This window comes from Centrocercus urophasianus, unplaced genomic scaffold (assembly GCF_019232065.1).
Source record: "Centrocercus urophasianus isolate 14NV4802_14NV808 unplaced genomic scaffold, USGS_Curo_1.0 seq_74, whole genome shotgun sequence".
Lineage (NCBI taxonomy): Eukaryota > Metazoa > Chordata > Aves > Galliformes > Phasianidae > Centrocercus > Centrocercus urophasianus.
In genome coordinates this window covers 923,301-943,030 of record NW_024885355.1, presented here as the reverse complement: position 1 = coordinate 943,030, position 19,730 = coordinate 923,301, and the positions used below count along the sequence as shown (strand labels likewise).

At 42.9% G+C, this 19,730-nt stretch overlaps 1 protein-coding gene across 1 annotated transcript in view; it reads right to left on the bottom strand.

The window, feature by feature from the left end:
• The window catches only part of MYO7A (myosin VIIA), a 63,135-nt gene that overhangs the window by 2,375 nt on the left and 41,030 nt on the right, over positions 1 to 19,730 (bottom strand). The window contains exons 28-49 of the mRNA XM_042838226.1: positions 19,248 to 19,375; positions 17,902 to 18,028; positions 14,795 to 14,914; positions 13,889 to 14,062; positions 13,271 to 13,498; positions 12,299 to 12,469; positions 11,216 to 11,333; positions 10,810 to 10,936; positions 10,534 to 10,703; positions 10,239 to 10,429; positions 9,567 to 9,691; positions 8,723 to 8,880; positions 7,812 to 7,965; positions 7,521 to 7,676; positions 7,214 to 7,319; positions 5,646 to 5,759; positions 4,525 to 4,612; positions 4,217 to 4,323; positions 3,328 to 3,513; positions 2,465 to 2,581; positions 1,529 to 1,612; positions 940 to 1,059 (exon numbers count right to left, since the gene is read on the bottom strand). Coding sequence (XP_042694160.1) covers positions 940 to 1,059; positions 1,529 to 1,612; positions 2,465 to 2,581; positions 3,328 to 3,513; positions 4,217 to 4,323; positions 4,525 to 4,612; positions 5,646 to 5,759; positions 7,214 to 7,319; positions 7,521 to 7,676; positions 7,812 to 7,965; positions 8,723 to 8,880; positions 9,567 to 9,691; positions 10,239 to 10,429; positions 10,534 to 10,703; positions 10,810 to 10,936; positions 11,216 to 11,333; positions 12,299 to 12,469; positions 13,271 to 13,498; positions 13,889 to 14,062; positions 14,795 to 14,914; positions 17,902 to 18,028; positions 19,248 to 19,375 — 3,069 coding nt within the window. The remainder of the gene's footprint in view (positions 1 to 939; positions 1,060 to 1,528; positions 1,613 to 2,464; positions 2,582 to 3,327; positions 3,514 to 4,216; positions 4,324 to 4,524; positions 4,613 to 5,645; positions 5,760 to 7,213; positions 7,320 to 7,520; positions 7,677 to 7,811; positions 7,966 to 8,722; positions 8,881 to 9,566; positions 9,692 to 10,238; positions 10,430 to 10,533; positions 10,704 to 10,809; positions 10,937 to 11,215; positions 11,334 to 12,298; positions 12,470 to 13,270; positions 13,499 to 13,888; positions 14,063 to 14,794; positions 14,915 to 17,901; positions 18,029 to 19,247; positions 19,376 to 19,730) is intronic.

The following is a 19,730-nucleotide window of genomic DNA, read 5'->3' as shown; positions in this document are numbered from 1 at the left end:
AACTTAATCTCTGGCTTATTCCTCAACATCACACTTGCTATATGTTATATTTATATGAATCCCCCTCTTTTTTTTCCCATCTTTTCCACTATTTTCTGACACAAGGATAAAAGGCCAAACTATTTGCAGTGTTAAACTCTCTCAGGATGCTACTGACGTTCAGAGCTTTGGAAAGGGAGTAGCTTTTCAAATGGGCAATGATAAACAGGATGTCCAAAATTAATAACAATAAACCTGGCAGAAATTTTTATCCTGCATTCTTTGGGTTTAAGATTTGCTAGGCAGTTGTTGTTTTTTTTTTACTGTTGTGACTGTTAGTAGGGACAAGACTGACAAGAGGCCTTTGTAAAAACACACCCCTTTAACCCACGTCTGCTTTCATAGAATCATAAAAGTTGGAAAAGACCACTAAGATCATCTTGTCCAACCCCAACCCATCCCCACCATGCTCACTAACCATGTCCCTCAGTGCCACATCTTCATGGTTCTTGAACACCTCCAGGGATGGTGACTCCACCACCTCCCTGGGCAGCCTCCTACTGTAAGACGTTACGCTTTTCACTATAATGGCATGGAGAAGAATCCCATGCTCATGGAATGGCAATGCCCGAGCACCTCAGGCTTGTCTGTAACTTGGATGATGAACCCAAAGAGAGCCCTGGTAAAACCTTGCATGGATGCACAGGCAGAGGTGAGACCTTACATACCTGACACATCCCAACACTTGATGTCTAACCCATATTTAAAAAAAGGTGTTATGGAGATAGTAACCTTACGGTGTTGAAATCCAGAAGAAACAAACAACTATGGGGGCTCATTTACGAGACCACCTGCAACTCAGAGAATCTCTGAGACACAGCTTACTGGAAGCATTTAATTTTGGCCTGCCATTGTCAGAATTTGCTCTAAGTTTGTGCCATAATCTTTAATCCTCCTTACCAGGGATGTCTCGCAGAGCAGCTTGCTTCCCCTCACCAGGTTGCCAATCGTTATATGGAAGTACGTGTTGCCACTGCTCCAGTTGGAGATCTTGGTGAAGGGGTGAGTGATGAGAATATCCTGGTGGGAACACAAGGTTGACAGTTAACACACAAGAGCCTCAACTTTTATAAAGTTCATGGGGACCTTCCATGTCCCTGTTCCCTTTCCTTCAAAGCACACTAAGGATGTCTGTTGAAATATGGCTGTACCATGGCCTCATAGGAACAGTAGTGAGGTGCAAGACTGTGGAACCTCCAGTGCTTGTGGAGGATGGCTGTTATGGAAAAGCCATGTGGCTGGTGGAAGTACCTAGTAGGACATCATGTACTTCAGCTCTAGTCCTAACATCTGTGAAAAGATTAATGAAGGAGGATGCATATTCTCCATTTACAGAGCTCAAAGAGTTGCTGCTCACTGTTCTTCTTCTCCAGGATCTTTTCTGGCTATTCAGCTGTTCAAACTAGGCCAATGAGATCTCCTGTATCTCTAAATAACACAGCCTTTGGGCTGTTGGCTCAAGGGCTTTTGGTGAAGACCTCAGTCTTACCTTGGTTTTGGGATCGATGAGGCTGACTCCATGTTTATTGATGGCAATTAGAAGGATTTCTGGATAATTTGGCTCTGTAGTTTGCTGTTGGAAATGAGATGAGCTGATCAAAGGAAGTGTCAAGCAAAATCATTTCTTTTTTCCTCTCTATCTTCTCCTGCCAGCATCTGCTGGCTCATTAACTGCTATCCAGTTAATGATTTAAAGATAAACATAGAAACCTTTAGGGTATTAGTCGTAATTATCAAGGGCTGTCATAATTACAGATCTCCTATGTACCTGATAATTGTGTGAGCTATAGAGAGTATGAAGTTCCTTGTTCCTCTTCAACATCTCCAAAAGTCAAGCTATCCCACCATTACAAAGGAAGAGCTGGGGCAGGATGGCAAAGCCCCAGACTTACTATTTTCTATGCAGTCCCTTTGTCTGGGACTCTGCTCCTGCTCTTGACTGCTGCTGTGGACCCTTTGGCCAATACTAAGCTGTTCTGTCCTTTTCTGATCTTCACTTTCAGTTTAATTAGTGCTGGTAAACACTTCTTCCAGCCCTGTGCCAGCATGGGATGTACTCCTGGATTTGGTCCATGCTGTTTGCAGACACATCATGTGGAAAACTGCATGCTCCCCTTTCCCCTCACAAAACAGAATGGCTCTTGCCTCTTCAGCTGTAGAGCTGTGAGGACAGACCCAAAGATGACTGAGATACAGTGGTGCTCTACAGTGTCTCAGTACTGTAAAGAGATAGGGCAGCCACAAAATACTGTATCAACCCTTTACTGATGGAGAATCTCACATTCTTTCCCTGTCTCATTGGAGTAGTCCCAGTCCAGCTCAGCCCAGATACTGGGACAACCCTGCATGCCTGGAACCTCCCCATGATAGGGAACCTCTGAACTTGGCCCAAAGCTGTCAGGGAAACTCCAAGAAGGACAAGTACCTTCACTTCAAAAAATGCTGATCCAAATGTAGGCCACTTGAAGATAATCTTTAGGAAGGCAAGCTTGGCTTCTTCTCTTGTTTTGCCTGCATGCTTGTTGTAGTATGCCACAATGGACTGCAACAGAGAAGACAGTAGAACTGGAGAGTCTGCACTGTCTACTACCATGAAATTCTCCAGGGAAGGAGCATCGTGCCACGAACATGGACTATCCTACCAGAAATCACAACTGCTTCACATAGTAATTTGGCTTTCACTGAGATCCATTAACAAACCACAGTGTGTGATAAACCTACAAACAGTTCTCTCTGCACTAAATTCTAACCTACAGAGTGTTTTTTGGCAAGTTTTGGGATAGCCACCAAGAAGATAGCTAGAGAAGTGTTGATTCCAGTCTCTGCACCAATGAATGCTTCCACTGGATGGTCACTGGAACAAAACCTGGAACCAAAATTGCTCCTCCTTTCTTTGATGAGCCATGCTGGTAACTCTACTGTAAGGACTGTAAGTTTTGATCTCCAATTTATGAAGCAGAGGGGACAGAGGGACTTTCTACTGAAGAAACCAACAAATTGTTGTTTGGGTACATGGTTGAGTTCAAACCCTAGGAAAGAGAAAATACTTATAAGACTGTTTCTTGGCAGAGAGACATTTTTCTATGTTCTAGACTTTGTCCATTCAAACACACATGTACAATTCCTCCTCTTGGTGCTGATGGGGAGCTGTGCTCTGCTAAGGCCCAAGAAGGACCACAGGTCACTCATTCTGGCAACACCACTTCAATGCTGAACATCAGACAAGTGACACAAGATGGTGGGCTTCCCCAGGCCTAGACTGACATATGAATAAAGTTGCTGTTTTACCCGTTTCCAGTCATCTGGAGAGAGCTGCCGAACGAGGTCCTGAGGCACCAGCTCCTTCAGGAGCTTAGGGATGCTGGGGAAATAGGACTTGTCATCCTCAAATTTTACTCGATAGATGAGAGCTGCCAGCTGCAGGACCTCTTCCCGTGTACACTTGTGGTAACCACGTAGATACTTTGGTAACTCCTGTATAGGGGACACAGCAATTCAGGGATGTGACCCCAGACCTTCATTCTATACTGGTAAATGAAGGTTGTCTAAAGATCTCTGATCTTAAAAAGCCTCCTGTAATACAGCACAGGGTGGTCCTTTTGCTAGATAACTTATGAGCGTATCTATAGTCTTGTTCACCCTCCATGTCACTGGAAATCCACCACTACCAGAAGATGTTTGAAAAATTGTTATACAATAAGAAACTATTAAAGCATTAGGGGATATGGTCATATTGGGAAAATTGCTTCATCAAGGCAGGAACACAAGGAACATATGTGTGTTTGCATTTGTTTACAAGAGAGCTTTGTGACATGCAAGTGAATCACAAAAATTCATGGCTTTTGGGGCCATCATTTCTCATCTCCAAGAATGGAAGAGCAGACAATCTTCAGAATGCTTCTGAATTTGGCCTCCCTGCTGAGGCTGCTAGCAAGACATACTCTCTCACTTCTTGCTACTTGCTCAAGAATATCTGGCACATTTCCCAGCTGAAGAGGCTACCTAAAATGCATGAAGGCCACTCCTTGCCAGGCAACCCAACTGCTCTTCGTAGCTCTCTGTTTAAGGCAGAATTTTGTTCTGTTTAATGCAAGTCTTCATCCTCACATAGTCAGTCTTTCAAATCCATCTTAAAACCTCCCAGAGTCTGCACTGCTATTTCAGACTCCTAGAGTACCTGATAATAATGGAAGATTGAATCTGCCATTGAATCCTTTCCAGGCGTTGTGTTGGTCCACAGCTTTTTCATGAAGAACACTTGGTAGGTGAGGGAAGGCACTATACCTGCACAAAGGAAGCAGGGAGCAGATATCAGAACAATGCTGTGAGCACCAGACAGATCATCTCCTCATCTCCCAAGTGATGTCAGCACAGCCACAGCAATGGCCCAATGGATGTGACGAATGGCAGTCAGCCTCCTTTGAAAGGACTAGAGGGCTCAAGTAGGACTGTGTGTGACCCACAATGGAGAAAAGGCACTGTTACCATCTTTTGCTGGTCTTGCTTTCTTTATCCAGTCCGTCAGGTGTCTCACAAAGTCAAAGAAGAAATCTCCCTCGGGCACACTTATGACCTGTGGGCACAGTACACGGTTATGAAGATCAAGTAAGCAGCAAGAGGCCACTGGCTGCACACTGCCCCACCTCCTGTGGTTGTTGCTCACTGCTTTGTCTCAGACTTCTGGACTACAGACTGTTGATGTCAGAAAGACACCACACTAATTTCCCCCATTACTCCTTATTGTGGCTTCCTGTTTCCCTGGAGCAATTAATTTCCCTCCATGATGACTATCTACGGATTTATTCCAGTTGCCCAAGGCATCTCTACGCCTGCACATTTTTCTTAGTTCTTTATCACAGAATCATAGAGTTGAGTTGGGAAGGACTTTAAAGGTCAGCTAGTTTGAACCTTCTGCTGTAGGCTGGCTGCCCCCCACCACCTCAGGCTGCCTAAGGCCCCATTCAACCTGACCTTGAGCATCTCAAGAGATGGGGCACCACAGCAATCTGAGCAGCCTGTGCCAGTGCCTCCATTGCCCTCTATGTGAAAAATTTCCTCCTAACACCTAATTTAATCTTTTATGAACTCATTTTAACAATAGGTTTGGGTTTTCTACCTCTTTCCTCTCCTCTGTGAGATCCTGCACATAGAATGGTACTGGTTGGGCCCCTAAATCAACAAGGACACTCTAGTGTTATCATCAGGTATTAAGGCCATCTGTTCTCAACACAGGAGAACTTTTCCTTTTAGGATGATAGTTGTAACCATGGCTATAATACTCCAAATGTCACCTGTGGCAGGTTAGATCTGATTCAGAAATGCTGCACTACTTGCAGAGGAATTAATCTTATTTGTGGGGCTACAGAGTTGGAAGGGACCATTAAAGGTCATCTAGATCAATCCTCCTGCAATGAACAGAGACATGCACAAGCTAGATCAGGTTGTTCAGAGCCTGGTCCAGTCTGACTTTGAATGTATCCAAGACTTCCAACACCACATCTCTGGGCAACCTGTTTCATAACTCCAGCTATGAGCACCTACTGAGTCTCTGGAAATGAAGCACTGAGTGCTTTGGCACTACCACAACGTGAGTGTGGGTCGCTCACCTTGTCAGAGATCTTGACAAAGAGGCTGAAGCCTTCAGAGGACTTTAGGAGCAGTCTGTTGGAGATGTTCTGGCAGAAATCCTTTGCTTTTGTGCTGGACTCCACCTCAAATGCCTACAAAGAAAGGAAGAACATTATCACTGCTACTCAAGATTAATTTCTGTTTTGTGCAGTTTAGATGTATGAAGAGATTTAGGTGCACATCACCAATGAAAACAGAGATTTAGTGGACTGTGGCTCTGCACATGGGAAGGCACATTTATAGAAGTTCAGCCATACTATTGGTGAAATGTTGTGATTCAGGATACTATGTCTACACTCTGTGTTGACTTTTGTAGAGATTCCAAGGTAAAGAGATTTTTTCTGATCCATTTGTAACATCTCAGACCTATTTGTCTACAGGAGAGAGAGACCTCCAGGCTGATCTTCAGTTGTTTCCTCACTGATGATATCTCTCCATTTTCCACTTTATGAGCTACTCTTAGAACTCTCAGTGACTTTGTTTTTTCTGGCCACTTAAGGTGATTCATTTCACAGCAGTTCAAAGAATTAAGACCTTTACCCACCACATGCATGACCTTGTTAGCCTGAACCACCAGGACCCACGTTCTACATCTCATGAGACTGAGAAAGATGCATGTTGTACCATAGTGACAAGGCTTTGTTAGCCTACTTGGATGACTTCCATTGTCAAAGGGACTACATCCAAGTGCAGAAGTTCTCTCTGCCTCCTTCTCCTGGCTCTCACACAGATCTGTGTGAATAAAGCAGTGTCATGCTTCTTACTGGTCATATACAAAAAAACCCCAAAACTCAGAGTGATGGGAAGTCCCAGTAGATCTCTTAAAATACCTGTAACAGACAAACATGGGCATACACAGCTACTGTTCACATCCTCCCATGGACATGAACTGTTTTTCATATGAACTCCTTTGAAAATGCAAGGATTTAGGTGTACCTAAGGGCATGATGGAAGAGAGCAAGCCTCACTGCAATACCAGTCAGTAACATGAGACAGCAGTATCTGCAAGAGGATGCCTCTTCCAGCAACAATATCACTACCTGCCTTATTTGTGTATAAGATGCTTAATGAGAGGTTTCTGAGTGCAGGTATCATGATTTCTGCGTCACCTCAGTTCAGAAGAAGGAGGAATAATTGCATTTTCTTGCCTGTCAGCTCCCTACTCTGTCACTGGGAGCCCCAGCAGAGTGCCTCGCAGGGAATAGCTTGGTGGACTGTATATTCTAGTCTAGGCTCTAAATAACTGAAAAAAGTTTGTGAATCACTGAGAAAGAGGATGAAGATGAACACATCATGTTCCCCTCTTGACAAGGCTCAGTGAGAGCCAACTCTGCACCCATGTCTTGAAAAGGTAAATTGTAGGATATCAGACCCCTAAGCTCCAGTCTTCTATCCTGGTAAGAATGGGTTTTCCTGACACTGCACTGTTCAGACACTTGTGGCAAGGCTGAATTTTTCTGCATTAGAACGAATCTCTTCTGAGATTTTAGTAAGAATTTGAACAGCCATCCTGATAAAATTAAGAATTTCTTTCTATCCCACTTACCTCATCAGTATCATCAGGAAAGTAAACCTTGTGGAAAATTTGGGTGGTCTTGTGTTGAATGGCTTCCACTTCTACAAGATGGGGAGGGTACTTTCTGGACCCATTCCTGCAAAACAGGAGGCAGGTGCCACAGAATAAGCAACATCGTCCACCAGACATACTTTTTATTAGTCTTGGCTGAATGAAGAGAGAGGCTGTGAGATTTCACTGTCCCTCCAATCACCAGAATATCTCCTACTTATTGTTTCTCATGCATATTCGGATGCTGTGACATGGGTCAGGATTAGGAGGTCTTTTGGTGTTGTACCTTAGGGCTTTCTGGAGTCTCTGGATGCAGTCTGCTGCCAATGGGTGATGTTTCCGGGACTGAAGAAACCTCTGGACATGGGGCAGGAGGATGTTACTTGGAGGGAAAAGGCCTGTGCACAACCACAACAGCTCCCAGCCTTTCTCCTCACTGTACCTAAAATAGGCGAGATACAGAACAGAAAAAGTAACTCATGGCATGAACGCACAAGAAGGGAGGAAAAATGCTCCAGACCTGCTATGCCCAACACAGGCTAGTGTCTCTGGGACAAGCAAAACAGACAGCTCTTACTTGATGTGGTTGTCAGTGAGCTGTTTCAGGGTCTGGCAGTAGATTTCATCCTTCAGAGGCTCGGCTTTCAAGGCACCTTCAAATATTTGGTCTGTCAGCTCATTGACTGAGCGGGTCCTTTTGGATGGGTAGTCACCCATATACTTTAGCACTGGTGAGAGGCAGGAGTTAAGGATTAGCTAACCGGGAGGTTTGGACAACCCCTTCTGTGGACGATATGGTAAAAGACAACCTACACTTGACTACAGAAGTGGCTGTGACAGTAGCAGTAATGGTAGCAGCATTAATACCAGGCTTATACCAACAGAACTGTTCAAATTATAAAGTCTGGATCCTAGAGAAAAGCCCACCAAAATACAGAGGCCATTTCCACAGTTTGGATCTATGTTTGCACTCTGCCTATCTCCATACTGTCTTTATTCTGTCAAGTAGAGATATTCAGGTATCGAACCCTGCTCCTGAGGTCATGAGGACTGCTTTGCATCCACACTGCTTATGTCTACTCCCTTTACAGCAGATGCATCTTGGAAAGTTGAAATAAGCCAAAACAGAACTGTTAACCACTAAGCAGTGTGTATACCAGAAAGACTCAATAGCTTAATGGTTTAGTGGGCATGGTGAGGATGGGCTGATGGTTGGACTAGATGATCTCAGTTGTCTTTTCCAACTTTAATGATTCTATGATTCTATAATCAATTCAATAATTCTTTCTCCCTGTACCTCAGATCTCAAGGATGCTTTAGTACAGATGTCAGAATCAGATTTGTCTCCAAGTCTATGACACAGCCCCCTTAAGAAGGGACAGAAGGCTTTTTATGGGCTTCACTTGTGACCCTGAAGAGACTGATCATCCCTTTGTCTGTCAGACTTGTTGTCCTCTTGTCCAAGGGCTGCAGGCAGTAAAAGGATATCAATGAAGGCCATGCAAGCTTCTTGAGACAACTCCTCACTACCCAGGATCTTCTTCAACAAGGGCTGCTTGATGGGCTCCCGAGTGTAACACCACAGCTTGTCCTTCCCACGGCTCTTGGTGATCATAACTCTGCTCAGGGTGTGCTTAGGCGGAGGCCTGGTGGCAAAGGCAAAGCAAAGTAATAGTAGAGAGGTTACACAGATGAAAGGGACAGTCTGTGGCCTGAGCTTCACCTGGAAGGTTATTCACAACACCTCACTAATCAACTCTTAAACCAAATGGGAATTTACATTTTAGCAAGTATACAGCTCCAGTTCTACACAAACCATAGCCATTTTGACTATTCTAGGGCTCAGAAAAGTCTGTTTTGGACCCTACTTAAGTACTGATACCTAAACACACACTTTTCTAACAACAAAAAAAACCCCTTCTAATCACAAGAGGAAAGATGATGACAGTGGCGAGATGGGCAGCAATGATGAAAAAATATTGCCCAGTAGAGCAAGCCCACCAGGATGACAATATCCTAGAGGACTTGGTCTGCCTCTTTGGCCTGTCAGCCCCTCTGAGCAGAAAGGGCAGTTTTGGGGTCAGTCTGGTAGGCTGCCGTGGAGTATGCTTTGGAGCTGAGATGAAAACGTTTCCACCTAATTCATAAAACCCTGCCTGTGGAACACTTGTAACTCATGCCATGGCCTAAACTGGAAGCTATTGTTGTACAGTCACACAGGAGGATAAGATAGTTACAGTCTTTTCCAGTGGCCAAAAAATTACTGATTCCCAACCTACATGGAGACGGATTTCTACTCCTGTATTTTTTGAAGACCGTCGAAAAAAATCACCTAAAATAATCATAGGAAAATTCCTCCAAGGTGTATGGCTTCACTCTCTCTTCGCTGTCTGAAATTGCCATCTGGGAGGTTCTGATAACATCCTGTCGTTGATCAGGGGTCATTGTGACCAGAGCCTGTGGGATGAAAAGTTGTCTGTTAACTCATATGTTTGATGCAATATATAGGAAGCAGATATAAAATGAAGAGACTGGCAATGAGTGAGTAAAAATAACCCACTAATTTCAGTCAATAGACAGTAAGAACTGTAAAAGTGCCATTTCCCTGTGCCATTCTTTATCACTAATACAAAGAATAACAAATGTTTCCATAGTGGGGATTGTTTTCTAATGAAGAGAATGTGCTTTGGAACTTAGTGCTCTATGAATGCATGTAGTGGTTTCTTCTAACCCTAAATGAAAAAGAATTGTGCCAGCTGGAAAGATGTGAAAGGATTAATGGATATGCCAAGTCCCAATCTCATGGTTTTCAAAGTGATGAGACTAGAAGAAAGCTAAGACACTATTACAACAAATCACTTGCACCTTAGAAAACATGTCACCTCTCTCAGCCACATTGGTCCACATTATTGTCAGAAAGACTCTCTGAAAACCAAACTGCTCAGAAAGACTTTGACCTCCTCAGACTCTGCATCAAGTATTGCTGTTCTGTAAGACAGCTTACCACAATCTCCAGGGGAGGCATAGTGACAGTAGGCAAGACATAGACAGAGTCTGTTGGGAAATCCCCTTTCTGCTTGGTTCGTTCATTGAATCCGTTTGCCCACCCTGAATTCATCACATGTTCTCCTGTGTCTTGATCAAGAACTATGAGATCTCCTTTGAGGAAGCTGAGGAACCCAGATTCTTCTCCCACTACAAGAAAAATAACCATTCGTTAGTATGATTTTTTTTTTTGCAAGATTTTTGGAGTAATTAATATGCCTATGCATTTCCTTACCTTCTTTACTTTTACTTACCAGGGTTTGGGTTGTCTTGGAGAGTGACCACATACTTGGATCTTTTTCTTAGTCCCTCAAGGAATGTCACTACCAGGTCCCGGATATCCTCTGCATTGTTGGAGGTGAAAGTGTATTCATCTGCTTTAATGGTGGCCAAGGTGAAACTCTGTCCTTGCAGCTTTCCCCCTCTGGGATATGTTTTTATAGGAGATATAAACAGGAAATATAACGGTATCAAAAGTCAAAGTCAAGAAAAAGACTGTTTTAGGGGCAAAAAACATTAGCTAAGTCTACCTGCTGCTTGACACCGCTGTGATCTCTGGAAAAGAGAGCTCCAAGAGAACCTGCTCCTGTTCATCCACGAAGTACACTCCTGTCCAATTGACAGCCACAATCACATCATTTTTAGGTAGGCTTGGCCCTAGGTTGAAGGCAAAACATACAACCAGTTCATTAAGGGTACGACATAGGAAGCCTGTGTTTCAAAGAAGGATGCAATAACAAAAATCAGCTATTTTTAACAATAGAAATAATGGCAGACTCATGGCTTGAGCCATTGCTAATGAGGATGCACCAAAAAGCAACATACTCAAAACAGATCACCTGATGGCCCATTAGGTCTTGTCTGTGGAGTCCCTAATTCTTCTACCTTTTGCTTTTGACCATCCCACCCATCCCAGTGTGTGTTCTATTGACTCACCTGAGAATTTGAAGGCTTCGTAAAACCGAGAAAACAGCAAAGGCCACTTGAAACGTGCAAAATCCACCACCTCTTCCTTGACTTTTTTGGGGTCTGTTCTCTTCTGAGTATAAATTCCCTACCGACAAAGCAAACCGTAAGCAACATGAAGCACAAACCAATTTATATCTCAGAAAGAGAGCAAAAAATACAACTCCTTGAAACTCATTCAGTCCATGACATCTGAAGATCTTGGAACCAATATTTAGATCTTGATGATGCTAAGGCCCAAAGTCCTACAGGAACAACTGAGAAGCTGGAGAAATTCCTAGCAAAATTCTAGTTCCCCCTTCAGAAATAATTAGACTCTGAGAAGTCTGGGCAAGCATCTAGAGTGACAAACCTGGGTGTGATCATCTCAACTGGTTTTGGGTTTCCTTAACATAGATGTCTGCCTTTTAGCTTGACAGTCCTTTAGTTGGAAGTAGATATTTGATAGCCCTTAAGCACAGGCATCTAGCTTCATTTAGGACATCTTTCGAAACCTGAGATTTTTGTATTTTTGTAGCTGAGAGGCTGATGGAGGGCCTAAGATTCTTGGAGCAGGAATACCCCAAGCATCTCTGTTTAGGCAACAGAACTGAGCCCCTGGGTTTTCACTGAGAGTGATGGGAAGTGAGACATAACACAGATGGAGATGCTTGCATTTAGATATCTTAATCTGAGGTGGAATCCTGTCTTTAAACAAATGCCAGTCCTTGTGCCTGGATGACTCAACAAGTCAGGGAGGTTACACAGCATCTGGTACAATAATCTGATATTGATTGGGGTCACAAACTGCCACTGTAATAGAATCAATAATGCCACAATCTCGTGTGTCAGGAATGAAACACCAGAAAAGGCAGAGTGCATCTCTGCAAGTTGTCTTCTTGCATCAAAAGCAGTGGTAGATTTGTTGGACATGACTAGTGCAAAGCATGTCCTTTGCCTTTGTTTTAATTTCAGGTGCAGCCAAGATTTGAGCTGTAGTGTCTGACATATTTAGAAGGCACACGAAGCTACTGAAACATATCTTGGCCATTATCAGATGATCTATCATCTTACCTTTTTATGTGCAGCTATAATGAGCTGAGCCCATTTCTCCACTGTTTTCGATGCAGTGATCTCTCTGTCCGGGATGTAGGATGGAATTAGATTTAGCAGCCTTTCCAGTACCATTTCTGACCCATAGTCCACATAATACTGCTGGGAAGCCAGTTCTGCCAGGTCTTCTTCCTGTGAGATCCACACATGATAAAAGAGCTGATGTTAATGTAATAAAGATGGGAAAAGATGCTTTAGTTCCTATAGTGCCTGGTCTTTACTAGTTCAAAGGAGAGGACTTAGGTGCTAGGAAAGAAGAATATCTTCAGTTTGACGCCTGGATAATTTTAAACAGAAGCAAGACAAAATGCACTGGGCATTTTCAGAGATTTTAATGTCTTTTGAGAAGCTCACTTCGGTGACACTGGAATAATAACTGCTCAGGGACGTGATTTAGCAGAGGGTTGTTGGAGTTAGGGTAGAATGGCTAAGTTGCGGTTGGACTTGTTGATCTTTAAGATCTTTTCCAACCTGAGCAATTTTATAAATTCTGTAAGCTCACAGAGACTCTAGAGACATGGGTTTCTGCTTCCAACATCCCTTCAGCACTGGGTTTGTACTGCATAGCACAGCTGTATGTAATCTGAATTGTCTGTCTCGTGCCTAAAGCTTAGCAGGATTCACCAAACAGGAATCTGACCTGGTGGATTGGTTACAGCATTCCTGTAGCCCTTCAAACTGGGGGTGATGGATGAGGTGACATTCACTCTCTGATCCAAAAGTCCATAGGGGATGGTGCTCACAGCCCATAGGAGAATCTGATCCTTCTCCAGCCAAAAGGATCTGATTTCTGTAGCTTCTGTTTCCTAAGTGCATACCCTAATAACCTAGCAGGTACCCAGGGAGGAAGATTTCTTATTCCCTTTTGTGAAGCACATTTCACCATAATAAGGATGTATGTTGATCAGACCAGTAGCTGTTGAGGAGACTTGCCTTGTCACACCGGTACTCCCCAAACTTCACCCCTCGGACAATCTGTTGGTAAATGAGATTGGTGGCCACATTGTCCTCACTTGGGTTGTGCCAAGGAGTGAAGATCTCCTTCCTGAAGAAGAGCCGCCACGGTGCGTTGCGCTCCTGTGCTCCTTGCTCCTTGGCATACTGCTCACACTGGGACACAGCGTCCATCACGTGGTCATTGCCACTCCCCAGTGAAGAAACCTAAGCAACGTGGAGGGAAAAGGTGAAATTCATCTGATATCTCTAGGTGGAGATGTCTATGCGTGAGGAACCTCTGGAGGATTTCTGGACCAGGTTTCTGGTCCAATCTCCTGCTTGGAGCAGGTCCATCTTGGATCAGGTTGCTCCATGCCCTCTGTTTTGAATATGTTCAAGAAGGGAGATTTCATAGTCTCTCTGCAAAAACTACTCCAGTGTATGCCTTCTCATTCTGTAAAAATCATACATACGTATATGTATTTTTCTTTCTGATCTTCTGACTGGGCATTTGCTTAGAGTACAACGTCCTTCTTTCCCCCTGGAAGATGTGACAGCACGGAGAATCTCCCTTTTCTTTTATAGGGTTAGTCAGAAGCATTAATTATAACCTACCTTGTCAAAAAGTGCGATGTAAAGTGAAAAGCCAAAACGGTCCTTCAGGCTGATTTTGTCAGCCAATGAATTACAGAGCTCTTTAGCAGTAGTTGCAGAATCTGTCAGCAGTGTTTTTGTTGTCCCATCCATAAATGTGACAGGCAGCATGATTGGTTTCTTGGACTTGGTTGCCTAATAGATTAAAGTCAGACTTTATGATGGCATTCAACATTCTAGGTTATTTACCTATGTATTCTTCCCCCCAGCAATGGTAGCTATTTTTTTTTAATCCCTAATTCCACTAATTGGCTATATTTCAATGCTACCATAGCATTCTCAACTGGATAATGTATGGTCAGTCACTGGAAACACTGAAAAAACTGTTTCTTGTATATAATACATTCAATCATTGAAGTGTTTAATCTAGTAAATCCAACCAGGCTCAGGAATGCTCCTGGGCACTAAAACAATCATCTGTGCTAGTAAATCAGCACAGAAAAAGAGCAAATATTGCATTAAGTGGGCTTATTCCAACTACAGCTGCTCCTGAAGAAGCTTGGGCAGCTGTGATGTTCCAAGGACATTCTCAGTAGGCAGTTTGCCTGCAGCCATTTTCAGCTGGAAGAATTCCTAGCATGCATGGGGGTTTGCTTCATGGCAGCTGGCGTCGATGTCTGAGAGCATTCTCAAATGCATTTAATTTAAAAGCACTGATGTAGGCAAAGGGTATGATCTTCAGTATGCCTTTGAGCAAGGCCAGGATGCAAGAGGAATGTAATATATTCTAAAAACCTGAAAATTCTTGAGAGAAATAGGCATTTTGTCATGATGTTTTCTGCTCTGCCAGAGCTGTAGTTCCCATGACAGTGAAAAGATCCAACCCCGAGCCCCAGCAGACTTGGGACGGTATGGAGGGGCTCATACCTGCAGTTCCAGCCAGCTTGGTGGCTGTGTCCTTGTCCCATTGGCAAACGTCCGCCGCAGCCTCTCTTCACAGTAGGGAGCATAACCAGGAGGGCCTCCATTGATAAAGTTCCTTAAGTACTGTTTGCAGCAGGGAACACATTGGTTAAACCATTACACTATTGAATATAGGACAAAATGATGGGAGTGAATGAAAAAGACCTATAAATAATGATCATGGGAAACTGTAAGCAAGCAAGACTCAGAACATTTAGCTGATAATAGAAAACATATTTCACAATTACATTAAACAGGTGTTTCCTTAGCTGGATTTTAAACTGTATTTTATTGGACCCTAAGCCAAAATTTGAAGTACTTCACCATATGTTAAAAATACTTTGCTTAGAAAATGAAATCCAATGACTTCCGCAGTTTGAGAGATACACCTAAAAGCATTACATAAATGTCTTGGCTAAACTTGTAGCTAAGACTAAGAGTTCTGTAAATCAAAGAGAAGTGCAAAGGACTGGGGTGCTGTGTCTTGAACCATGCTTAGCATAAGAGGTGATGAAGATTTCTAATAGGATTGAAAGCATGACCTTCATATTTGGGAACAGAAAACATATTTAAGAATGCCTCATTATCACCTAAATCCATCTCAAAGTGTTCAGTCCTTACTGACATATTCCAGGGTCCTGGAAGAGCCTCCAGGCATAATCCTTTCTTGAAATCCTGCATCTTCTTTTTCCCATAATGTTGCTGTTATTAAAGTTAGAACCCAAATGAAGGTTTCAGGAAAAAATTAACCAGGAATTTGATATCACATTCACTGTGCACTGCACAACAGAGTATAGAGAAGAAGCACTAAGAGATATTTACCCTTATTTGCTTCTTCTTCTGTTTAAATGGTGAATAATTACTGCCAAATGAGTTATGAGGTTATGAGTATGATAGTAACGTCTGGTGTTGACATGGCATTGATTTCCCAGTCCAGAAAGGCTGGACTAAGTGGTCTGGGTTAGTGCAGCTTCACAATGAATTCACTGAATTCCATCAAACTTTGACTATCCCTCTATTTTTCACAAAAACAAAAAAATGAGTCTGCATGGGAAAGGATGCTGCCAGGGGCAGAACTAACATTTAAATGGGAGAATGTATTATCTTCAAACATAATGTTTTAAACTGATGTCTACTATGTCCCTATGGATTACTACAGACGCTTCAGAGGAGCTCCAGGACATGGGCCAAGTTACTGCAAGACTGGAGCTTAGAAATATAACCAGAGTGTGTGCAGCTGCAAGAGGTGTCCACATTCACATCCAAGGAGCCACAGTCACCAGAGCTGCCCATGGGGACAGAAAATGTTTGGGGAAAGATTCAGAGCAGGATTCTCATTCACGGTCTCAGAATCATCCTCTAGAGGAGTCTCTCTCTTTCCATGTTCTATTAGGAGGTGACAAGTATCTGAAATAAGTTGGTATTAACACTCTCTTTTGTCTCCAGCAGTCCAAGGAGCAAAAGGGCTGCCCAAGATGAACAAATGTAGAATGTTTTTGGGAATACTGACACACACTGCAGCACATACCAGGACTTTGGGCAGAGGCAGAATCACAGAGTCAATACAGTTGAAGGAGATCTCTACGATCGTCTAGTCCAACCATTAACCACCAGGCACGCTAAACCACACAGTCATAGAAGAGTCATAGAATCACAAAGTTGGAAAGGACCTACAAGATCTAGTCCAATCGTCCTCTATCACCATTACTACCCACTAAGCTACTAAACCACATCTTGAAGCATGTCTCCAAGTGTCACATCTCCATGTTTCTTGGACACCACCAGGGACAGTATCTCCACCAGCTCCCTGGGCAGTCTGTTCCAAGACTTCAGAGTTATTCATTAATTATATCCGTGAAGTGCTTCACTCACCTAAAATAATCTTTCATTATTAAAAATTTAAATTCACACAGTCCCCTGTTATATACTTTTTCAGATCACATTACCAGGTATAATTTAATTTTCTGCCACTTTGCCAGTGATTTATCTGCATTATTATATTTCTTCCTGACAGTGTCTGGAGATGAAAAAGGGTCTTCTATTCTTGGCTTCAGTTCTGACAGAACCTGATCTGATATCTACGGATATTAATGTAACACCTTTATTTCCATGGGTCTGGGAGCAGTTCTAGGTTCTAACATTAAAAAATCTGGGAGGGTCAAAGGAAGCCTTGTCATGTTGTGTCAAAGCAAAGACAAAGCACTGAGCTCTTTGCCCTGAGCCAGTCAAACTCTAAATCATGGGATTAACTTCAGCAGCCCAGAGGGTGCTGGTCAGACTTGAGGTGTATAAGTCATTTGGAAGGAATGCTGCTCAAATCTAGGAACAAAACATGGAGTATGCTCCTGAAGATACGTTACATAGAATCATAGAATCACCTAGATTAGAAAAGGCCACTAGATCATCAAGTTCAATCATCACCTAACACTTCCAAGTCCACCACTAATCCATGTCTCTTGGTGCTACATCCACACATCTGTTTAATACCTCCAGGGATTGGTACTCAACCACTTCTCTGTGCTGTCTGTTTCAGTGATGGATCATCCTTTCCATGAATAGATCAGATTTATAATTTGCTGTGTAATACTGTTCCTTATCAAACTAGAGGACATGCCTTGAGTAACTGTCAAAGACACCAGATGCTTGTCTAAATGCATAGATCTTTGGACGTGAGAAATGGGAGATATGTGGGTCTTTCTGGGTGTGCAAATTTCACACGTGACCTCTGATAATACAGTTTCTGGACAGAGGTTACCTAATCACATCTTCATCTGGAGTGTAGGAGATACCATCTGAATTTGTGATCTACTCTCTCTTTAGAGTAGGTGGAAAGAGAGAGCCAATTTCCATTATCAGGAGTAATTTCTCTGATCCTTGTTAGACACTAAGCTCAGGATCTTGCACATTTTTCTTTTTCTTTCTCATTAGGAACTTTTGCCATTGTCATTTCTGATAGGGATGAAGACCAGGATTCCTTCCACTATCAAACTCAAGAGAAAAGCTGGTCCCACAGATGGGGAAGAAAATGTGTCAGCAGATGGTATATGACATAAATTTCATCTACAATTTACCTTTACAAACTTCTCAGAAGGAGCAAAACACCCCACACAGAGGGACATCAGGATCCAGCCCCTGGCGTGGCTGCTTTTGGATGGGTTCTGAGTCAGCTGCTTGCAGATTTGACAATAAATTTCATCCCTGAAATAGAAGTGAAAATAAAAATTAGAATTAACAAGGTGGCGCTTTTCAGTCTTAACAGAGAAAGAGCCAAACCCTGTCTGCAGGTTCATTTTGGAATTGCAAGGACATTCATATAACAGTCCTAATGATGGTCACTCTGGTTGCTTCATGGTCTATCAAATGCTTTCCTTCTCCAGTTCTCAACTGGGTTTTCCCTGTGCTTCGGCAGAAATTTTGCATTGCTGACTGATGTTTACAGAAAAGAGAAACAAAAGGGAGTCTCAAGGTTCAGGTCTCTGCATGCTTCTTCTGGAAAATGGAGTCTTAGACAGATGGAGTCTTATAAAGGTTTCCCCCTGATACCAAGTGAGCCTCCTAAACTAACTGGGCCACCTACTGTGAGTCCTTATTTGCTGACAGTTATTTTTGGGGCACCTAAACATGAACTATAGAAATGTTGGGAACTATCTGCTCCAGCAGAGATCTAGGTTTGTCATCTCATGTGTAAGTAGACCCATACTCTGATGCATGGATGGATATCTCATCTGGGGAGTTAATGTCCAATTTTGCCTTTGACTTTAATTCTCCACATGCAAAATGAGGGATATTGGTATTTCCTTATCTACATGCAAAGCAGCAAAAACTAGTTAACCAACCTGTCACACCAAAAAACCCCATGGAGAAACTCATGAATATGCAATTAGATCGAGTAGATGTACAGAAACATAAGGCTAAGGGTTTCCCAGTGAAGTGGGAGGATAAAATGAAACTGATTGCATTACATCACACACACATATAAATGGGCTAAAACACAGATACATAGTCATCTTTAATTTGATTGTTTCTGTTTTTTGAATGCTTTACTTAGTAACAGAAATGAGTTTGAGTTTTTCACTTTTTTGCCATCAAAAATATTCACACAAATGAAAGAGGCGTAAATGGTCAAATGGAAAGCAAAGGCTAGTGAACAGCAAGTGTGAGTGCTAATGAAGCAATCCAGCACCCACCAGCTCTTTCAGAAGCCTTTGAGTCCCTCTGCATGGTCTTGTGATCAGGCCTGAAATGAACACTAAGGAACATGACCCAACCCAGCCAAATTGTGCAACACACCAGAAGGATGAGGGCATGATAAAGCTGCACACACTGGCAAAATCATTTGGACAAGAATAGCACAGAAGAATAGCTTCAGAAGGAATTAAAAGAATGGCATATTTATGCCTTTGTCCTGATTTCTAACCTTAATGCTGGCCTGAGGATGCCATTACCAATAATGAAATGGAGCTTCTCCAGGTTGGAGGTGGGCCGGTCTTCAAGCATGCTATTACCTTGGAGTGTTGACTCCCCGTCATGAAGTCTTTTTGTCACCTGCCAACCAGACACATTGCTCTCTTTCAGTACAGCCATTTACTGTGGCCCCCCACCCCCAACCCACATGTGGTGTGCCCCCCAAGGAGGACTCCTCCACCAGCCAGGAAGGGGCTCAGAAGTTTTTCAGTCTATGCATTGTCAGTGATGGGAGGTTGTGAATTGGTTGGCTTTAATTAGGTATGGATGAAGATGAAAATGGCTCTGCCTGGTCACACTTCCACCTGCTTAGTTTTTTGCTTTCTTTTCTACAATGGCACCCTTGCATCCCAACACTAGGCTGGATCCACAGCTGAAAAACAGTCACCAGTGATGCTTGGGATAATCCAACTTATTGCCATGGAAGGCTGGTCCT